This window comes from Macaca nemestrina, chromosome 11, assembly GCF_043159975.1.
Source record: "Macaca nemestrina isolate mMacNem1 chromosome 11, mMacNem.hap1, whole genome shotgun sequence".
Classification (NCBI taxonomy): domain Eukaryota; kingdom Metazoa; phylum Chordata; class Mammalia; order Primates; family Cercopithecidae; genus Macaca; species Macaca nemestrina.
In genome coordinates this window covers 112,595,610-112,619,224 of record NC_092135.1, presented here as the reverse complement: position 1 = coordinate 112,619,224, position 23,615 = coordinate 112,595,610, and the positions used below count along the sequence as shown (strand labels likewise).

The 23,615-nt window shown below is 38.9% G+C and overlaps 1 protein-coding gene across 4 annotated transcripts in view; it reads right to left on the bottom strand.

Annotated features, from left to right (window-relative positions):
* Positions 1–7,481: 7,481 nt before the first annotated feature.
* LOC105481154 (von Willebrand factor C domain containing 2 like) overlaps positions 7,482–23,615 on the bottom strand; it is a 169,142-nt gene continuing 153,008 nt past the window's right edge. For 3 of the 4 annotated variants that reach the window (XR_003017932.2, XM_011740503.3, XM_024792650.2), the window contains one exon: positions 7,482–10,801. Coding sequence is in view for 2 of the 4 variants with exons in the window: in XM_011740503.3 (XP_011738805.1) it covers positions 10,653–10,801 (149 nt within the window). In the remaining 2 variants the exon portion in view is untranslated. The remainder of the gene's footprint in view (positions 10,802–23,615) is intronic. The other variant, XR_011610010.1, reaches the window with a different exon arrangement.

Genomic DNA, 23,615 nt, shown 5'->3' with positions numbered 1-23,615 from the left:
TGTTGTACATCATTGTACCTATAATCAATACTGTATTATACACATAATTGTTTAAGAGGGTAGATCTCATATTAAATGTTCTTGTGGCAATAAAATGAAAAGATGTTCACTTAGAATAAATCCTTTATATAAAGAAGGAAAGCATTCGGCCTTAAACACATGATTCTCATGATATCTACAGAGCCATTAAGAAGTGGACCTTTACAATGATCCAGTTTACGCATAAATCAGGTCTTAAATTACTTTGGGCCAGATTATTCTGTTCAACCTCAGTTCTGGTGATGCTGAGTATGCAATTGTTCAAATTAACCAATTTTAAAAATCTATATTTCATTGTGAACCTGAGAAGGTTAGAAAAAATATTTCTAGTTGTATTTCAATGTAAACATAATGCATTTCCAATATACTCTTATTTCTCCAGAAGACAACTAAAGAAAATAGTATAGTGCTGTATACCCAGCCTACACACTGTGGATTTTTATGTACTGAAATATAGATTATACAGTAAACAGAGTATTTTTCTGAGTTGACATCATTTCAATAGGCATATGAGTTTGATGACTAGCCTTCCATTTTCTGCAAGTGAAAATCAATGGGATGGAATATGTGATTACAGATATATGTTCCGGTTTTACTTCTGCAAGTGCAAAGAAAGGAAATGTATCATTGCATGCTCCATTGGTGTTGCGAAATATAATTCTGTGCACCTCCCCCATTTTTAAGTTACTTTATGCTTTTTCAGATGCATCATTTTACAGCTTTGCTGCTGTGAGCCTGACCTCCCTGCTCATTGGAGGACAGTTGATTCCAAGAAGGTTTTTTAAAAAATAAAGACCCAGTTGTGATATTCTACCGAAGCTATTACAGGCTCCTGACTCTGGAGTCTTGGTAGCCAGTGGCCTGGCTGCTGCTGTAAGTCACTGTACTGGAGGAAGGGGAGGAGAAATAGGACACTGACTCTGCTCTTATCTATGGGTGGTACCTTTTACACTATGTATATCCAAAGTGTGCCTTGCACAGTGCTCAATAACTCATGAACCAGAAGGTGCAGGTGGATATCTAAAGCAAACTCAGGCAATTAAAGTTAGCATTCCTGAGAGCAGGATGCTTTTCAGGCTGAGAAAGAGGCAACTGATGGTTGAGAACCTTCTGGAACTTTGTTAGGTTTTCTGGGGAAACTGAAAGCAGCCCAGTCAGCAGGATACGAGTGTGCCTTACATAAACAGAGTGGCTTGGATAATGTTATCCTCCAAGTGCAGGTTAAGTGTGCAGACCTGGATACCCAGGGAAGTTTTTCGCTTTATCTTATAGAAGTAGTGCCTTACAAGGCCACATCAGATAATAAACATAGCAGGTAAATGGAAGCTAAGCCCTCTTATGCAGAAATAACTGTCTAATTGCAAAAAAAAAAAAAAAAAAAAACCCAAACAAAAGCAAAAATCCCAACTATATGCTTGTTAATATTTGAACATTTAATAAGAAATATTTTCTTTTAATACATCTATTTCATTGCCACTGCAATGATTTTAGGTTTCATGGCAGTTTGATTTTCATTCCCCTCTGCAACTTTCCTTCCCTCATGTTCAGCCTCCCTCTGAAATCGATGAACCACATGAGCCACAAATGATTAGGGATGGGAAATTAAATGTATGAAGAAGAGCTAATAAAGTGCCTCGAGCAAGGCAAAGATGGGGTAAATATACTGTAGGCTAAACAGGTCTGCAATTTTTAGGTACAAAAGAGTATACTAGGCAGATGGAAACATAGTGAATATTTGATCTTAATGACACAGCCATCAGTCTGCCATAACGTTCATACCTTTTTACATTTCTATAGATATATAGACCTATACTATTTACACAGATACAAATGTACACGCAAGTACCTCAAACATTTTTATACTTATAATTTAAAAATTATGTCATAGTTTTTATAGCCCATAACCTCAATTTATCTGCAAGATATTTTGTAGTATCCTTTTGTTACCTGTTCGTAAAATTGTAACACAGGAAACTTCTTGACAACTGGTTTCAAGACTGGTCTTGTGAGTTTCCAGAGCACATGATCATCCTCATATAGTTATTTCCGTAAACTTGGAAAGGGATTCTTGCTCAAAAATACATCTCTTGCTTGCTTACTGATGCTTTACCAGTGGCCCAGCCTTCAGTTCTACAGTTGAGCCTGGTACCAATTAGGCTTTCAATAGATTAGGCCAACAGAGCAACTACTATTGACAGATGGCATTACTCAAATTCCTACAGAGATACAAGGACAATTTCTGATGAAATGCAGTGTAGTGAGTACCTGAAATGGGTAGAGGGAAGGGGGTTCCACTAATCAGTAAACTGACTGCAGAAAAGAAGGGTTGTCATCAAGATGCATGATTTCTTCACAATGTAGAGGTGACCCATCTTTGCTTTTTTTGGAATTTTCTCAAAGCCCGCTGTTTTATGAGGCATATATTTACTGATTTGAATGGATTTTATCATTAGCAAAATAGAGCAGTTACATGCTCTGAGCTTTATCAGCAGAAACTCTACCTTATAAACTGCCAAAGGGCATTGACCACTTTATTCATTTTTACCCTGATCTATTTCTCTTTTAAAACTCATAAAAAATCCCATTTCCTAGAAAGCCATCTCACAGGCTCCCAGTGTACCTGTTCATATCTAACACACAGCATTTGCCTCCCTCTCTGTTATTGTGGACTTGCCTTGTTGTGTGCCCCATCAGACTGTAAGCTTCCTGAGCACAGGAAAAAAAAACTATATCATTCAGTTCAACTACAGTCTACTTTCCTAGATGGAAAGTTGTTTATTGAATAAATCTTTTTATTAATATGACAGATAAGAGAAAATGATTTGATTGTAGGAATTGGGTTAGCTACAACACAACATGAAGTCTCAGAAACTTAAGTATCTATTTTATTAACATAATATACTTTAAAACCTTTAATCTATTTTTTTCTGAATTAAGTGCTTTATAGTTTTTTTTCTGCGTTCCTGGTTCATAATATGTACATGATGAGCTTGCAGCAGAGCTATCTCATAACAGAACCTGGATGAACTTTTGTGCAATAATCGAAAATACTGTAGAATATGGTGACTTATGAAACAAACACTAAGTCACCAGAGAAGCAGGTGGTTGAGGGGAACTATTGTCTGGAAGCTAAATAACCTGCCTGTGTGGATACCTTTCCCTTGAGATGGTGGCTACTGGAAGCCAGAGACAGACCTTTCAACAAGATTAAAGAGATGCTATTAATTGCTATCGATCATGGGTCAACAAATTAAATTGCATCTGCAACTGCATCTCTGAAAGGTCTAAATGAGAAATGCAGTTAATGGGTCTGGCTGACCCAATGTTGTGATTAATTAAAAAGGGAATGCAACCAAAAAAAAAAAAAACAAAACAAAACAAAAAACAACAAAGGCAAAGAAATATATAACGGGAGAAGGGTGGACAACCTTAAAAATCTCAAGTTGAAAGGCTTTCCCAGGACCTAAGTTGTCATTTAAATCTATATATTCTGGGGGAAAAAACGAAAAACAGAGAAGGTCACAGTGAACAACTAAATACGTATTTTTTTGAATTTCTGGAATTCTGGTGAGCAACAATGTGAGAAACCAACATTTTGTATTTTGAAGGGGCAAATGAGGAAAGAGGTGCTGGAAACTTATAAGCAGTTTGTGTCACAATATGCAGATAAATTGTTTCACTATCATGTGAGATTAATATTTGCCACATACCAGTGAAAGAATTTGGTTATTCTCGCCATTCCAAATTTGACCTCCATTTCAAAAATACCTTGAAAAAAATATGACCAGTGGTAAACTTTGGCTATTCAAATTGTTTTTAGTCAAACCAAGATATAAATAGTGTTGGTAAATAGTGACAGGGTGGGCTGTCCCGAAGACTACTTCATCTGAGGTTGACTCTGAATATCTGATATATTGCCAGCATCTTCAGCATATTGTCCTAAAATACCATGAGCCACCCCTAGGTAAAGCATAAGTTGCATATTTCTGGTGGCGGCTTTATTGGCACAAATGTCCTAATCACCTGGGCTAGAAAATGTGACTGTTTTAATTCTTGTGGTTGATCCTCCGTAATGTCCTTTTGTTCCAGCTGATCTGTTTGAGTCTTGCCATTCCCAGAACAGACCCTCATTCTTCGTCCTGGACTTTTGTGACAACCTCCCTCAATGTCTCCACCTCTCTCTCCCTAGGCCCCAAAGCATCATTCACTCTTATCAGATTTGTTTTTAAAATACAAATATGGCCATGTCACCCTGTTATTTGATGTTGATTAATCAACTTGTATCAACAAAAACCAAGTTGGATTTTCTTGGTATAATCTTCCAGGTCTTAACAATTGAATTTCCTTTCCAGACCCAATCTCCCTCTGTATGACCCCATCTCTAGCCTTACACACTAAGCACATCTGACTGCTTCTTACACTCCAAATACTCTATATTCTATTCATTTTTTGTTGTTCTATAATATTCTCTGAAATACCTGCCCAACTTGTGTCTAACTGGAAAGATCCAAATCCAATATCACCTTATCCATGAGATCTCCTTTCTGATACTATAAATCTTAATAATGATAGCTTCTTGTGCTAGGCCCTATTCTAAGCTACTTTATGGGTAGTGTTCTGTTTAATACTTACAACCCTCTGATATAAAAGCTGGTTCTGCCTCTTTCTAATCATGGAAGCCTGAGAAAACCAAAAACCTCTGTGGATTTCAGTGTTGAAGTCTGCAAAATGGGATTACCAGTCCATAATTTCACAGTGGTTATGAGGATGGTTGACTAATGAATGCAAATTACTGTCTTGTGTGAAGTAACCAGTACAGTGTCTGACACTCAGAAGGGGCTCAATAAATGGTCTCTGAACTTGATATCCAAATTCTTCTCCAACCCTGCCTACCTCACATAATTATTTAGGCGGTTTTAAAACTAAAACTTTATTCTAGAAATGTAGTTTTTTGAAAGTATCCCTACTCAAAACCAGGTTGTAATGTGAGTACTGGGATTATTGAAATTGGAGTTTGGGCTTCAAAGAATAGGATTTCAAGATTTTAAAGAATTAAGAAAGAAAGCCGTCATATCATTACCACAACTGAAAATACTTGGAATGTAAAGCAAATTTTGAGTTTCTAAAATTAAGTGAAAGAAATTCATTCAACTCAATCTATTTAACTCTTAACTTATGAAAGATAGTATGGTACTAGCTGTTTTGTTTCATCAAAAGAACAATATGCCTTCTGGGTGTACAAGGTTGTCTAGGGAGAATCAAGTATTCATACTAGACAGGTACAGTTTGAGGCTCACTGATAATGGTGTCACCCCAGTTTAAGGTATAAATCCCTTATGTATTTGATAAGGTACAGGTGAGATTGCTGGCTCAGAGATAGCATTTTGTCTTTCAAAATCATCAAAATACATTTCTTTAAAAGAGTAATATTCCCAACATAAAACCTAAAGTAACAAACCCAGGACTCTCTCTCAGCTCACAGCTTTCTCCTCTAGACTTTGAGGTGTCCTCTCCATGAGACTTGAATCTGAATTGAACTGTAAGCAGTCCTGTACAATGGACATACAGAGTAGAGAATTTCTCTCTAGTTTGACATGAAAGAAAGTCTACTCTTGTTTTAAGAAAATGGTAGTGGAGCTGGGGTGTGTATTCTTGTGCGTGGGGATGCCATGCTGACATTTTCTTAGTGGTTGCCCTTGTTTTTCTTCCTCCAACAATGCAGAAGATGATGGCAATTCATAAAATATTGTTCAGTTTTGTTCTGCATTAAGCAATTTGTTTGTCTCAAGGAGAAGAAAAATAACAATTTACTCTTAGTCCCTAAGGAAAGCTTACATACATATCAAAGGCACTGTCTTCTGCGTTCTGGTCGTCAGCAACAATTCCTGCTCCAGGGCTCTTTGACCCTTGGAGGTCAATTGGTAGAAAGCCTCTTGCCCTGCTGTTTCCCTGCTCAGTCTGGAAAGAAGTTGAACATGGAGCTTTAAGAAACACACACCCTCGAAGAACAATAAGCTACGGACTCTGTCAGAATTCATAGCTGAACTTAGGAGGCAAAACAACCACATCCAAAGTTATGGACTGTTTGAATCATGCAGACATCTCTTTCTCATATTTTAGAAAACCTAAGAAGTTTTAATAGGGATTAAATATTAAATGATACTAAGAATTTATTTTGTTAGGTTTAATAAAATAATGTGTAACAGTACGGTCTTGTAAGAAAATGTCACTTTTCTTAGATGATTACTGCAAATTGTAGGGATAAAATCATATGATGCTTGATATCTACTTAAAAAACTTAAGAGGGGTTGGGCACAGTGGCTCACACTTGTAATCCCGGCACATTGGGAGGCCACAGCAAGCAGATTTATTGAGCCCTTGAGATCAGCCTGGGCAACATGCAAAACCCTATCTCTACAAAAATATTAACCAGGCCTGATACGTCTGTAGTCCTAGCTACTTGAGAGGCTGAGGTGGGAGGGTTATCTGAGCCAGGGAGGTCAAGGCTGCAGTGAGCTGTAATCGCACTGCTGCACTCCAGCCTGTGTGACTGAGTAAGACCCTGTCTAAAAAAAAGACTTAAGGGAAATAAAGAATAAATGAAGTATTATATGGAGGGCATTATGTTAAGTGAAATAAGTCACACCAGAATGAAAAATACTGCATGATCTCACTTTTATATGCAAGCTTATTAGATTCTTGATTTGTAATTTAGGAATAACATTACCTCTTTAAAGGGGTTGTGTGAGAATTAAGTGTGATGATACAAGTAAATTTCAAGTCAAAGTCTCTGGCATATAAGTATTAAATGAACTGTAAGTAGTAGCATTGGTTATTTAATAAACATTTGTTGGATTGTTAGAAATATTCACAATATCTTGATCACAGTTGAATCTGGGCAATGGGTAAATGGAGGTTCTTTATACTATTTTCTTTATATATGTTTGAAAACTTTTATAATAAAAATTTCTGCTTTGCTACTTACTAGCCTGTGACTTTGGGCAAAGCATTTAACCGTTTTATATTCTGGTTTCCTCAAGAACAAAGCAGAGATGACAAGAGTTCCTCTCTCATAGGTGTGCTGTATGGATTGAATACAATCCTGTGGGCCCAGAGCTTAGCACGGGGCCTGGCTCAGAGCCAGCACTCAATAATTATAGATTATCATTAGCATAGTATATGGATCTGGGGTCAGGAAAAGAATTTTACTATCGCTTACCCTCTCACTGCTGGCTTATTTGAGCCGCCTCTCGGATCCCCAAGTCAGCAATGCCTTGCATTATGAAAAATGAAAATGTGTGCAGGCAAATGCAAAAGCTAATGCTTCATTCTAATTGAATACAGCTCTAATGACACATGTACTTTCAGATGATAGAAGTAACCGAGAATTAGTCATTAAATAATGAGGGTAGGGAGAAGGGAGAAATGTGGGAAGGAAAATATACCACAAACAATGTTTGCTGGTTAACACACTTTATATTTAACAAAATAATTTTTTAATAATATATTCTTTTACACATGAAATATTGTTGCTAGAATCCCCTTTTTACAGTTTAGTGTTCAGGTTTTTTTTTTTTTTCTCACTAGTTTTCAGGCACACCATTTTTCAAAGATTTTAGAAACTGAATCGTTTTTAATAGGCATCAGCTGACAAACAAGATGTTGATCCCTTATTTTAACATAGCCGTCATTAAAGCCGAGAACCAAAGGCGGAGGAGAAATAGGAGTACAGAGGTGACAGTGTGGCTGCAAACAAAGACTTCACAAGAAACAAACAACAGATGAGACCAGAGCTCTCTTGTTCAGAGTCCGGAAAGAATTTCTCAATGACCTGGGTAGAAGGAAGTTGTAAATGTTTATCAGTTTATGAGAAATTGTCACAGTATAAGTTCATCTCTCCCTCAAGAGGGAAAAACGTCAGTGCTACAAAATCTTAAAGGAAACAGCTTGTAGTGAAACTTTGAGAAAAAGAAAATCCAACAACAACAAAACCCACAATAAAACTCTCTCTCTCTAGCTGGTTATCAGAGGCCACAGAACAGCCTGCTTTCTGCAAACTCTCTGTAGAGAGATCCTTAATGGATGTCCCATTCCATTCTAGTAAATTCTTGCTGTGACTCTCACTGTGCCAATACTTAGATGCAAAATTTCTGCACTTCAGCTTCCCAGTTGCACTCTTTCTGTTTTCTAAAAAAGGACATAGTAACTCCTTAATAATAGATAAGGTACTATGCCGCATGGCTCTATTAATGATATTTTCTGAGTTTCCAACCTTATTCCTGTCATTTATTATTATTCTTTCTTTCCAAGAGTGTGGATTTTTGAAGTTGGCAACAGGCAACCTCAGGGCAAAGAAAGCTCTATAATACATCTCTGTCTAGACACAAGCTGAAGTGTGGAGTGCCTTTACTTTTGAGTGCAGACATAAATCATGCAGCATTGCTCATGAATGATTCATGACTGTCTATATGATGTATCCATGGTGGCAACTGAAAGGCACCAACCTTGCTGCAAATTGGTGTTCTAAGGGAAGGTGGCTTGATGTTCTTCCTCAGGATGGTGCCGGCATGGCTCTTTGTATCATAACACAAGCACAGTGTGCGTAAAAATGTCAGGTCCAACTCGTCGGCACATTAATTTTGGAAATGACAACTCTTGATGACAGGAGATGCTTCCAGGGAGGAGAGGCTGACAATTTTAAATGAAAAACCAGTTGACAAGACTAAAAAAATACGTTTCCTGAGGGTGGGCCTATAGCATTAGAAGCCTCACTCTCTATGGAGAAGACTGAGCCCTTGGGAATACTGACTGTACATCTTCCAAAGGGATCAGAAGCTCACAAAAGCCACACGTGCTGCTAGAGCTTGCCTAGTGTGTTCCCTGGCAGAAACCACTACCGATTATTCTAGGCCACTGGTTCTCAACCAGGTGAAATTATGCCCCTCACTCCCACTCCTTAAGGACATCAGGCAATATCTGGAGACATTTGGTTGTCACCCGCCGCTGGGATGTTGCTACTGGCACCTAGTGGATAGAAGCCAGAGATGCTGCTAAACATCCTAAAAACACATAGGACAGCCCCCACCAACAGACAATGATCTGGCCCCAAATGTCAATCCTACTAAGATTGAGACTCCTTGCTCTAGAATATGGCACTCTACAGGAGCTATGGCAAAGCCCAGCTTGGGGGAGCAGAAAAAGAAAGAAGGCTGATAATAAAGACAACTGTAAAGTCTCTTCAAGGACCCTATCAGATCTGTGCCAGGGTTTTTACGACAGGAGCATGGAATAAGCAACTAACTATGCCATGTGTTTTCAGAATTGTTAATTTTGCACTTGAATTGAGGTGGCATCAGATACCCTGTGTATTTTGTTTTTTCTGTTACTATACTAGCAGCATTACCAGGGCAACCTGGAGACTCTTCAAAGGTTCATTTTAAGTTTTCAGTATCTAATATATACATTTTAAAAAATGTTCAACAAATGGAATTGTATTGTGCAAGACTCACTCTACCCTAATCTTTAATTTTAATCAGCACTTGAGGTGGAAAGAGTGTCCTGAATCTGTGTTTCAGACGTAGGGCTGAGTGGTTGTTACTACAACATGGCAAATACAGTCCTGAACTACAAAAACTGCCAGTGTGTACTACTGACTTTTAGCCAAATCTGAACTCAAAAGCCAGAGATGTTCAGAAGGATTTGGATTCACAGTGGGGTTTCTCACCCTGGTTCTGGTATTTATATTGCCCGATGACAGAGTGAGTTTAGAGTGTGTTTAGTTACAAACCAAACTCAAATTTCACATCATGAAAAAGTCTGATGATTAATGCTACAATTTTAAAGATCTGTCTCTCTTTGGATTCTTCAGTTAAGCTCATGGTGTTCTTTACATAATAGATTTTGATTGGCAGTTTCAAGGTTTTCCATGTGAAATGTGTGGTTTGTAAGAATTGTGAGCCCCCACGTAATGGACAAAGTACTTGTTCCCAACCTTGTCCAGCAATAGGTCCGTCTATGTGCCCACCCCCCTTTCCTTAGTCTACAGGGCATGATTCACCCTAGGGGAGCAATTGACTGGATGCTCTTGTGTCTCCCAGCTCGGGAAAGATCTTTCCCCTGACATTCCTTCACCAAACCTTTTTTGACACAACTCAAAACTTTACTGTGCGCAGTCAAATCTAGCCCCTTAGACTCTACAAGTGAAAAAAAAAAAAAAAAAAACACAGGAGAACAATGCCATGTACGATGTACAGAAGAGTAAAAATGAAGTAAACCAGGGGACAGTGAGCTGGTAGGTCAGAGGCATCACCAGGGAAGGAGCCTGTGCAAGGCTATTTCTTTCTTTTTGTTCCAGAAATCCGTTCGTCAAGTCACCATCAAGCATTGGTAAATACAAAAGCGATTTAGATAGCTATATACTATATATATTTTATATAGCAAGAGAGAAAGAGAAATTTCCTCTTAGTAAAATATTCACTTTTGTCAACCCTAGAAGGTTTTGCTGGTGACCCTGTTGTAGCTGGCAGGAGTTTGTTTTGTTTTGTGTTAAACATGTGCAGTGTTGAAGCCATAGCATCCTTTCCTAAGAACTTGTCATTGGTTGGAAGTTTGTCCTACACAGTCTGCTTGCCTTGGCATTCACGTTTTGAACACTGAGCAGGCTTCCACCAGTCCCCGTTGTGACAGTGACAGATGTTACATTCGTCCACTTTCACTTCAATGCCAGCTGGAATTATTGTAGTTCCTGCAAAGCAGTTTGGACCTGGAACACACAGATACATTGATTAGTTGATTAAATCTGCAAGCCTCCCTTTCTCCCCACCATCCAAACCCAAGCCCCAAAGCCATGAATGAGTAGGTCAGACTACTGACTTATCAAGGAATTTTCTAGCCATCTCCTTGAAATTCTGCTATCTTTTGCACACAGCTCATATTTCCCATGTATATCGTGAACTTAAATAAAAAGAGACAATCTTCAAAAAATCGTATTGTCTGCTTCCTGAGTACATGCAGTTTTCTAAATTTAGGTTCTGTGGGTTAAACTCTATTTGTTTTGTCCTCTGGGATGTAAAGGCTGCCAATGTATGCTCTGAAACACGAGGGAGTGCTGACATGGTCTGCCTCAGATGGTGGCACCCGTGGCCTGCCCTCTCCCTTCCTGTGGTGGGTTTGAGACAATAAACTCGCTCGTTCCCCAGTTTCAGTGCCTCCCCAGCGCAGTTCCTGGAATCCCCAGCTTGTTTCTTGATAACAATGAATAATTCATGACCAGATGATTTATTCATGTCCTGAACAAGCTTTGTTAGAGGTTCATTTGATTTTTATAAATGGACTTCCTTTAATCGGCTGGCTATCTCTTTTTTTTTTAAAGAATGACCCAAAATAGTGGGCTTTTGAAAGTCAGCAGGAATTTTGTTTTACTTTTTGACATTCAAAAGCCTTATTGAAAATGTCCCCTGCTCATTATAGATGAATGTTTTAAAAATTCACCCATTTCAGGTTTTTAAAAAATTCTTGTCTGTCTTTCCCTCCTTTCTCTTACTTTCCCCTTACTTTCTTGCATTTTTTGACCTTCCCAATGTAGGAATACCAGTGTTCAGTGTTAGTTATTACTATAGTTTCCAAATTCAAATGGAATAAAAATTGCTTCCCAAAGTGCAATGGATTATAGTAGGGTGGTACAAATTGTTCTTTCTTTGAAGCAATTTGGTATTAGGTCTCTGAAGTACACATTTGGGTAAAGAGAGAGAACATTGAGTTATGTCTACCAGTGATTTATTAACCCGGCATTACTGGCCACTCACCACAACCACTACAAAGTAATAAGGCAATGCATATCAACATCAGTGCCCTACTTTCACCTTCTTACCCCCTTGATAAGTAAGACTGTCTTTACCATCAAATAAATGAAATGTGGGGCTATGTGTAGTTCCACTTCATATTTGGTGTCTTGCTTTTATAAAATTATAATTAATTATACAACATATACTTTTCAACACAAAGCTATTCAATATGTTATGGTTTTAATTGCCCATTGTTTCAGAACTCCCAGACCTCAACACTTACCGGTGGTGGAGTGCCTATGCCTTTCTTCACTCTGTAACACAAACGCTTGGCATGTGCTCAAGCATAAAGAACCACGCAGAGCAGGAGGGAATAAGGGTCAGCTCTGACAAGTAGCTAGCAAGCTGTCAGCCTTCGCCCGGGAGGGTGCTTCTTGTTCACTTTTTGTTGTTGTTTTTTGAGTCAGAGTCTCACTCTGTCACCTAGGCTGGAGTGCAGTGGCACAATCTCAGCTCACTGCAACCCCCGCATCCAGGAGTCAAGCGATTCTCCTGCCTCAGCCTCCCAAGTAGCTGGGACTACCTGGCTAATGTTTTATATTTTTAGTAGAGACAAGGTTTCACCATGTTGGGCAGACTGGTCTTGAATTCCTGACCTCAGGTGATCCACCTGCCTTGGCCTCCCAAAGTGCTGGGATTACTGGCGTGAGCCACCATGCCCAGTCTTGTTCTGAGTCTATGATTCCAAGCCACTGGCCATCCTTATTGCTGATTATTTAAGGGCTACAATATTCCATAGGTCTTGGGATTTAAGTCATTGTTTGATAGATTCGACTGCCTTTGGGTCTACAGCTCCCTGAGAAAATTCAACACCAAACTGTGAATTTGTTCTGGACCCAGAACTGAGGGAGTCTTCAGAGAACTTGGCAGAGAGGTTTTTTCCAGAATGTAGCTCATTCTCCTAGGGCCCTTGTTGACAGACCTCTCTCAGCCCAACCAGTTGTAGGTCAAACAGGGTCTTGCCAGGGCTAACCTAGTTTTAGAAATCATACTAGAGTGAACGTCCACCTGTTTGCCTGGCGTCAAACTGGAGGAGGCAGTGGTTCCTCTTACCACCTGTCCGCTTGTAACCAAGTCTTTTTACCCCAATTGTGTACTTTTAGCTTTTCCAGGTGGGAAAAAAAAAATTCTACATAGTGGTTTTAAAAGAAGTCCCTGAACCAGGCAATATATTATCCAGTAAGAGTTTTCCCAACTTCTTGAGGAAATTTGGATATTTGACAGTCAGAAGAAGCTTAACTGTGTGAGCATGTGAGCATGCGTGTGTATGTGTAGAGACATGCTACTGGCTCACAGGAGGCTGGATAATATCAGTGGCACAATAAGAGAGACAGGCAGGGAGGAATCTTTGTGAAAAGAGAGTTCTTACAAATCTCTATGCATATCCTGAAGGGATATTTGACTGGAGCTCTGGTTTTCATATCCACCCCTTTCTGCATATGCTGATATCGAACTATGGTTAGTGTGTAGTTGACTAACCTCTATACACCATTTCTTCAGAGTCATTTAGAATTTGCTGCACTCTCAGCTCAAGAAATATTAATGACTGTATATTGATTGACAGAATGCAAAGAAAGATCCTTTGCACGTGCCAGGCCTAACCAAAGGCACTTCTGTAAATTATATGGTAAGCTCTCACCTCTACCTGATAGCCAGAGGTATTTTACAGAATCAAAAATTCCTGTTTGATCTCATTAGCTCTAGTAGTACAGTGATTTTTTATTAGTACCCTTCTGAGAACCTTAGGTGTAACTACAGAAGTCTCAAGTTTGCTGTTAATAGTCTTATCTGCTTAAAAGTAATTTAGATAATTGTCAAGCAGAATGGTTGGCATTATTTAAAAATGGTTCTGGTTTTAGCCCTTCTTCCTTAATAGTGGTGACAGTAAATGCAGATTTGCTTTGAGCATATGAGAGCCCACCATGAGTTCTTTACGTAGCAACTGTATCCTTCTATCTATTGTCTACCTTGTATTTGGGGACTGCTTTCTTTTTGTCTCGGTAGATGTAAGGGAATACGTTTCTTAGAGTGAATTCAATGGCAAAGCAACATATTTTAATGCAGAGGATTTGGAGAGACTCCAGAGGGGAACAATGAAAATGATTAAAGTGAAGGCAGGCAAATAGGACCTCTGAGAAAAGGTTAAGGGGATTGGAATTATTTAATCTAGAAAGAGAAGATGGAGGAATAACTCAATAACTCTCAAAGAATGAAGGCTTATTATGTAAAAAATGGTGACCAACTGTTATCTCCTCCTTCTGGGGCCTAGAATAGGAGGAAATGGAGACATATTGATTCTCAATGAATTGAACACACTTACACATCATGTAAATTCTTCAGAGGACTGAGAACTGAATGTAGTAGTTGCCAACAATGTGGTGTGGTCTTCTCTTTTAGTGATCTTTAAGAATATAGGAGGTAGGCCGGTTGTGGTGGCTTACACTTGTAATCCCAGCACTTTAGGAGGCTAAGGCAGGAGGATCACTTGAGCCCAGGAGTTTGAGACCAGCCTGGGCAACATAGTGAGACCTTGTCTCTATCAAAAACAGAAAGCCAGGAGTGGTGATGTGCACCTGTTGTCCCAAATACTGGGGAGGCTGACTGGGGAGGATTGCTTGAGCCCAGGAGGTCGAGGCTGCAGTGACCTGAGGTTTTGCCAGTGCACTCCAGCCTGGGCAACAGAGGGAGCCCCTGGGGGTGGGGGGGGGGGGGGAGAGAGAGAGAGAGAGAGAGAGAGAATGAATATGAATGAAAGAATATGAATGAAAGAGAGAGAGAATGAGAGAAAATATAGGTATTATCTGTCAGGTATGGTTTAAGTAGTCAGATCCTTGAAGACAGGAACTGAAGCTTTGTTATTTCTTATGGTCCAGGTCTACTACTGTGTCTGACAAATATTAGGAAAGTATAAATTTTTTTAACTGAATGAAATAATATAAAGTACGTATATATTGGAAGTGAACTTAGTTTCTGAACTTATGAATCAGGCTTTGAATGTCAAGCCTAGGGTTAGTATTAAATGTATAGGAGTATTTGGTAATGAATGAAAACACATGGTGATCATTTCTTGAACATTTACTTCAGGCCAGAAATTTGTCTCATTTAATTATTACAACAAACCACATAAAAAGGTGCATGTTCTTACCTTCAGGACACTGAACCTCACAGATAAATCTCCCTGAAATCACATGTCCAGGAAGTGACATCAGTGGGATATGAATTCAAATCTCTCTGAACTACAAGATGCTTCTAATTGCCCAGGAAAAGAGGCAGGTAGCTAGGAGTGCATTACTGTATTCCTTTGCCCAGATCCTGAGCTTCTGATCAGAATTTAGAAGTCTAGTTGGTTTTTGTGTTTGCATACTGAGGCAAGAAATTTGATGTGGCTAGAAACAAGTGAGACTGGTTTTTCTACAGGTCTTTATCAGATTTACTGGTTTTATATTGTGTATTTATATAGTCTTCAGGAATCATAATTTATTTAAAACTGAAGGAAATTTCTCATGGAGAAGATGCTTGGGCAGTTAGACTTTCCTTTTGGCAGCAGTGAAGTTCTCACTGCTACTGGATGTAGACCAACCAAAAAGCGGAATGAAAGTGGCCCATAACTCAAGAGACCTGGCTCAAGTGGAGGTTCTATGACTTATCAGCTCAAGTGCTCTCTAACCCCCACAAAAATGGGAGTCTATGTGGTCTAGTCTCAGGATTCATGTTTTTGAAAACGTGATAAAATTGGAAACAGAATTTTTTACTGGGAGTTTGGAGCTAGGAGCAAAGAGGAAAAGGTAGGAATAATCACACATGAAAACTTTTTTTTTTTTTAACAAGACACATGAGTAATTTTCCCTGCCGGGCATGGTGGCTCACATCTGTAATCCCAGCATTTAAGGAGGTCAAGTTGGGTGGATTGCTTGGCTGGAGTTTGAGAGACTAGCCTGGGCAACATGGTAAAACCCCATCTCTATGAAAAATACAAAAAATTAGCTGGGCATGGTGGTGCACCCCTGGTAGTCCCAGCTACTTGGGAGGTTGAGGCAGAAGGATCTCTTGAGCCCAGGAAGTTGAGGCTACAGTGAATTAAGATCGTGCTGCAGCATTCCAGTTTGGGTGACAAAGTGAGACCCTATATCAAATAATAATAATTTTCCATATTCTGTTCTTCTCTGAGCACATATTTTGCACATCTATAAAATGAAAACTGGTTGGTAAGCATTTTTCCATAGTAGGAATCATTCAAAGTAAATCTTACAAGGAAGAACAATATGAGAAATATATAACAGCAGAGTTGTTCTGGTGATTTGGCTGTGGAGAACCCAGGGCTCTATCCTTTCAGTCCCTTTTTATTCCATCTTCTCACTTCAACCTCCTCAAGATAGACCATAAAGCACCTTCCAGTGTATCTAGTGATCAGAGAACAAGCATTTGAAGTGATCTTTTCCAGTTTCAATCATCCAGGATTCTACAAAACCAGCAGAAAATTGAAGGGTCTCTGTCGTATTTGTGGTATTAAGAGCTGAGCAGTTTTTTTTTTTTCCTGGTAAGCCCTGAAATTTCCCCATAAAAACTCGATGGAAAAGGAAGTTGATAGCCACTCTGTTTACACCTCTTCCAGTCTGTGTTTACTTATGATGTTAAGCATTAAACATCACATGATTGCATTAAGGGGAGTAAACATATAACCTGAAATAAGTACTCTAAAGGAGAGGATCACACAACTGTGGAAGGTTGTAGCCGAGAACCTGACTTAGACTACAGTAAGGCTGGCTGTGTGTGGGGGTGCAGAGGAGGAGCCATTGAGTGGCTGTAGAAGGCTAAAGGGGTTGAAGTGATGAGTGTAGCATAGCATGATGATGTCAGTGAAGTGGCCAGGAAAACAAGTTGGGACAGTTTTGTACTGGAGCTGGTGTCTCATATTGGCTTGCAAGAGCAAACAGTTAACTCTTCAGGAATCTTATAATGTCACTGACACTTTTTTGATAGCTTGAAACTGGCCATGGTGGGTGTTTTTCTGTCACCCAAATCAGAAAATGCTAAAACTAAGATTTTTCCCTCTAGCCAGTTGTTAAATACTTTTGGACATATCCACTAGACTGGGGGCCTTGTTGGCCATGATAAAGCATTGGGAAGTCGTTGAAGGATTTTATGTAGGGGTGTGTGTGTGTGTGAGTGTTACCATGAAATAGAGACATTGATTTCATTAACTGCACCATGGTTGCTATATGATTGGTCCACAGAGCACTCATGGATGAAATAGACAGGAGCTACCTTGATGGATGCAGGGCTCTTAAGATTGCAGACAAAGACTAGAGCCCTCACAGGCCCTGCAACTGTATGATGGTAACGAAAACACATTCCTTTCTCCTTTGCTTTGAGGCATTGGGAGTATCTGCTGAAATGCTGGAGTGATATCAAATTAGTGTCAGCAATTAGCACATTGGCTTGAATTAGTTTATGAGATTATGCTTTATAAAAAGTAAAGTCCTAAGGGAAAAGCCCCTAGAAAATGTGCAGTTTGATCTGGGGGAGGGAGAAGAAAAGGGCTGGAGGATGGAGGTAATTTCTAGGAGGACAACACAGTTGGGTTCCCTTAGGAGACCACGGTCACATGCAATAGGATTAAGATACCAGGTTGTTGGGAGAAGAGGAGGATCCTATCTATTAAGCAACAAAACCAACCCTGGATAATTTAAGCAGAAAATACACTTATTAAAGGAAGTTGTGGCCAGAGAATATTCAGAATAGCCAAGACAACCAAGCCTGGAGGCAAGATGATCACCTGTTGTGAAAGGGACCCCATGGGAGGTAATCAAATCATGGGAATGGGTCTCTCCTGTGCTGCTCTTGTAATAGCGAATAAGTCTCATGGGATCTCATGGTTTTGTAAAAGGGAGTTCCCCTACACAAGCTCTCTTGCCTGTTGCCATGTAAAACGTGACTTTGCTTGTCTTTCACCTTCTGCCATCATTGTGAGGCCTCCCCAGCCATGTGGAACTGTGAATCCATTAAACCTCTTTCCTTTATATATTACCCAGTCTCAGGCATGTCTTTATTAGTAGTGTGAGAACAGACTAATGTATAATAATATAAACATTAATTCCAAACAAGACTTCTAGAAGCAGCAGTGATGCATCAATGAATAAGAGTTTTTGCCTTCAGGGAGTTGACATTTAAATGGGGGGTAAATCAGGCAAAATGCACAAAAAGAAATAAACAGGACCATTTCAGGTCACGGAGGAGATAAAAATGACACATAGTCAAGGTCCTGGATCCAGAGTGGGAAACTGATATTTATAGAATATATTCACTATATTGCTAAAAAGTGGTTATCATGATCTCATTTCACAGGTGAGGAAAGTAAAGCTCAGAGAAATTAAGGGACTTGTTAAAGGGCAGAGAACTAAACAATAAGAGAGCTTAAATTTCAGCCCTCACATTCTGTTTCCCAGGTTGAGTACTTGAGAGAATTTCTTTATATGCTGATATTTACTTCATAACCATATATTTTCCTATTCCTGACTCCCCAGTTTTCTCTTGTAGGAAGCTCATACAAAATCCAGACCTAATTGATAACATGCAATTTGGGTAACATTTTGAAGATTATTTTCAAGAGCTTTTTATACATGGCCTTATGTTCTCCTCAGAGTATTATTTTTTCTGTTTTACAGGTGGGACAATAAAACAGAAACGTCAAGTGACTTTCTCAAAGTCACACAGTTAGTAAGCGCCTGGGGTGGGATACAGCACCATTTTTTTTTTTTTCTGTGCTCCATCCCAGAAGTCCATCTTTCTGTGAGTTAGAACTACTTTTCATTTCCTCCAAGTTTTGATAGCACCTGGGATGATGCTGCTGTAGTAGGGGTAAAAGGCTACGATGTTTTAATTCTGTGTGTATGTGGATAAAGGGGTGAATGGATGATGGGAAGGGAAAGTCCCGCTACAAAATTCCCATGTGGGGCAGAGAAAAAGCCTCTTGAGTAGCTCTATTCAACCTCTTCTCAAAACTGCAAAGCAGGATTTGCTCCTGTGAAGCACATATGGCCAGAAAGGCAATGTGGTTCTCGTGATTATCTCGGAAGGCAGCCAGGTTGTTACGGAGATCAGATCTTTCAGTACTAGATACCCTGCTCTGTTGTTTGTCGATTCAGATCCTTTTTAAAGCTGAGACTCCTACTTCCCAGAGACTAGGAAAGCCAGGCTGGTCAGGACCACTTCCTTGATCTTTTATGATTTTAAGTTAGTATGGTGTCCCTGAAAATTCTCCTTGGAAACAACTTCTTATCGCCTAATGCTCCTTTTTTGAGTATAAAAATTTTTGGTCTTGATTTGAAAATTTATTATTGACACTTAGTGTCTTCTAGAAATTGGTTGTAAATGATCTTTCTGCTGCATAAATGAGGCAGGTTCCTATTGTGTAAAACCATAAACATCCTATATTTATTTGGCAGAGCATCTAAATCATTGTTTCAGCAAATACTAGGATTGCAGGCTTTAGTCTGTGGTTAAATTGAGTTGGATTATGCCCTTTCTCTTCACTGATTTAATTCTCTGCTTCATGCAGTCTGATAGATGCTATTGTGCTCTGAAAAATCAAATAGGATATCTGATCAGGTGTAGCCATTTTCAACTATTAAAATATTAGAAAAAATGTTTCTAAAAACCAGTCGTTAGAGCTGATTGCAGTTAAAATTGTACTAAGTGCCTTAAACCTTCTACTATCATGCTCCGATGCCCTTTTGGTGCCTGGGAAGAGAGCAGTGATGAGACTGCAATTGCTGGAGGGAGCTTCCAGAGCAAAGAATAGAGGGCCTCTACCTGCTTTTAGTCACTCATCCCTATGTTACTTCCAAACCCTTTTTATTAGACCTAAAACAAAAAGCTTCCTTAGATTAAGGTGGCAAGATTCAGGAAATATTGTTTTCTCTAAGGCTGCCTTAAAGGTGCCTGTTAATCATTTTATTTGAAAATTCAATATTGCTGAACTCCCACACAAATTTCAGTCTGAGAGCTCCAGAGAGTTTTCTGGCCCTTAAGTATGTAAGATTTATAGCCTGGTGTTCCAATTAAGTAAAATGCAAGGGCTGGAGTGAAGAGAAGAGGAAGGACGCAGTCAAGCTACACAATAGAAGTAAAGGTTGGCTGCTCTTCTTCTAATTTCAGGAAAATTCTCAGGCTCTGAGAACCTGGCATAGTTTGGGTCCTACGTTTGCCAGCTGTAGCTGTCTAGTCTCACCTTCAGGAGGATGTTTGTGGTCAGAAAATGGTTTGATTTGCTGTGGTCTAAAACATTTAATCTGCTTAGTTTTTGTTTTGAATGATGGAATAATCTCTCAGCCAAACTTCCCAAGCTGAAACAAGACTAACCCCACCTTGTTAGATCTTTTAATGATTTGAAAATCATTGTCCTATTTCTTCTCAGCAATCCTAAAAGTAGGTTGTGTCATTACTGTAACACCCATTTTACAGCTGGGAACACTGTGGTTCAGAGATAGGAGTAAAGGGATATAATTAGGACCCTGGAGCCAGACTGTCCACGTTTCAGTTCTGCTCCTACCATTTACTGGCTGCATGAACCCAATGTCAGCAGCCAAAAAGTGGGAATAATAATAATGTGATAAGAGAACCTACTTTACAGTTTCCTTCCTTTTTGAAGGAACAAATGAATTCACATATGTAAAGCACTTAGAACAGTTCCTGTCACATAGTAAGGCACAAAAAATGTTAAGTTGTTGCTATTATGATTCTACTTACTGTTATTACCTGAGTTACAGTCTGTACTACTTTATGGAATCCAGGTCCTTTGATTTCTAATGTTTATTAACCATTTTTTTTAAGACGTCAGTGAAGAAATGAATCTTTTTCATGTCATGAATAGCTTTTGCAAAGTGAGAGGGCATATAGCAGTGAAATCTTTTCTATGTGGATTTTCTTCAGGCTGTGTACAAGAAGCAGGACGAATGAAAATGTCTAAATAGACAGCACATCATTAGGTAGGGTCAGGGGAGGTACATTGGTCTGTTTCAGTTGTTGACTGAGGAGGGAGTCATTAGGAAAATGAAAATGGTTTGCTATGATTGCTAATGGAAATGCTGTCATTGGCTGAAAATAAAGGGCCCAGATATGATGGGAGAAAGTCTAAGTTAAGGGATAACAATATCACAAGAACAGAAAACCAAACACCGCATGTTCTCACTCTCACACAATGGGATCACTTGGACACAGGAAGGGGAACATCACACATCGGGGCCTACTGTGGGGAGGGGGGTGGGGGGAGGGATAGCATTAGGAGATATACCTAATGTAAATGGTGAGTTAATGGGTGCAGCACACCAACATGGCACATGTATACATATGTAACAAACCTGCACATTGTGCACATGTACCTTAGAACTTAAAGTATAATAAAAACAAAACAAAACAAAGAGGTTGCAAGCTAAATAAAAGAGTAGGCAAAGATATTTATCTAAATATCTATCTTTCCATCTATTTATATAGAGTGGTTTTGCAGGTTTTTTCCTCAGTGCTAAAAAAACTGAGATAAAATGTGAACGCCTGCCAGTCACAGAAATATTGAATTATAGCACCCTTCTCCATGGACTCTTCTGCAGTCATTACAAAGAATGAAGTACAACTTCCAGCTGACTTGCAGGGATTTCCATGAGTTATTGTTGAATAAGAAAGTGATTATGCAGATAAGGGGGTATAATAGGATCCTATGTTAGTAAAACAAATGTAGACAAACTTTGGTGCATATTTGTATAGGATTATATGATGATGGAGGGAAAATAAGCATGAATACTATGTTGGTAACACTGACTATCTTGCTAGGGAAATGGGCTACTGATGAGGGAGGAGATATGTAGGATAAAGGGGCAGAGTAAAAAGCAAGTTAAAAACTGCACCAAAATAGGGCATCATGACATATATTTGGTCCTGCACATAAAAATAAATTCTGATATTGGCATGCATTTTTAAATCAATGCATACATTTAATGTTGTAGTGCTTCCTTTCTTTCCTTACAATCTATTATTAAAATGATAATGTATTTGGCAACCAGGCACATCTTAGAAGGGGAAATGTGATGAAAGGCACAGGAAAGGGCAGGCCAAACAGAGGCTTCAATACTCCCCATTTCTTTGGCAATAAATTTCTAGTGCTGTGCTGCCTATTCAGTAGCCACTACCATGCGTAGCTATGGAGAATTTGAAATGTGGCCTGTCTAAGCTGAGATGTGCTGGGAATATAAAAAATAGACATCAATTTTTGTACCAGTACCATGCTGTTTTGGTTACTGTAGCCTTGTAGTATAGTTTGAAGTCCAGTAGTGTGATGCTTCCAGCTTTGTTCTTGTTATTTAGGATTACCTTCCCTATACAAGCTCTGTTATGATTCCATATGAATTTTAAAATAGTTTCTTCTAATTCTATGAAGCATGCTAATGGTTGTTTAATGGGCATAGCATTGAATCTGTAGATTACTTTGGGTAGGATGGACATTTTCACAATATTGATTCTTCCTATCCATGGTCATGGAATGTTTCTTCATTTGTTCACGTCCTCTCTGATTTCTCGGAGCAGTATTTTGTAGTCCTCCTTGAAGACATCCTTCACTTCCCTCGTTAGCTGTATTTCTAGGTATTTTATTTTCTTTGTAGCAATTGTTAATGGGAGTTTATTCATGATTTGACTCTTTGTCTGTCTGTTGTATAGGAGTGGTGGGAGAGGGCATCCTTGTCTTGTACTGGTTTTTAAGGGGAGTGCTTCCAGCTTTTGCCCATTTAGTATAATGTTGGCTCTGGGCTTGTCATAAATGGCTTTTATTGTTTTAAGTTATGTTCCTTCAATACCTAGTTTATTGAGATTTTTAACATGAAGGGATGTTAATGGAACAGAATAGAGAACTCAGAAATAACGCTGCACATTTACAACCACCTGATCTTTTACAAGCCTTACAAAAACAAGTAATGGGGAAAGGATTCCCTATTTAATAAATGGTGCTGAAAGAATTGGCTAGCCATATGCAGAAAATTGAAACTGGACCCCTTCCTTACACCTATAGAAAAATTAACTCAAGATGGATTAAAGACTTAAATGTAAAACCCAAAACCATAAAAATCCTAGAAGAAAATCTAGGCTATACCATTCAGGATGTAGCCATAGGCAAAGATTTCATGACAAAATAATCGAAAGCAATTGCAACAAAAGCCAAAATTGATAAATAGGATCTAATTAAACTAAAGAGTTTCTGTACCGCAAAATAAACTATCATCAGAGTAAACAGGCAACCTACAGAGTGGAAGAAAATTTTTGCAATCTACTCATTGGACAAAGGTCTAATATCCAGAATCTACAAGGAACTTAAATTCACCAGAAAAACTAACCCCATTAAAAAGTGGGCAAAGGACGTGAACAGACACTTCTCAAAAGATGATACACATATGACCAACATATTTAAAAAAAGCTCAACATCACAAATAAAGAAATGCAAGTCAAAATCGCAATGAGATACCAACCATCTCATACCAGTCAGAATGACTTTTTAATAAAAAGTCATTTATTAAAAAGGCAATTATTAAAAAAGATGCTGGCGAGATAGGAACACTCTTCCTTCTGTTGGTGGAAATGTAAATTAGTTTGACCACTGTGGAAGATGGTGTGCTGATTCCTCAAAGATTTAGAACCAGAAATACCATTTGGCCCAGCAATCCCATTACTGGTATATACCCAAAGGAATAT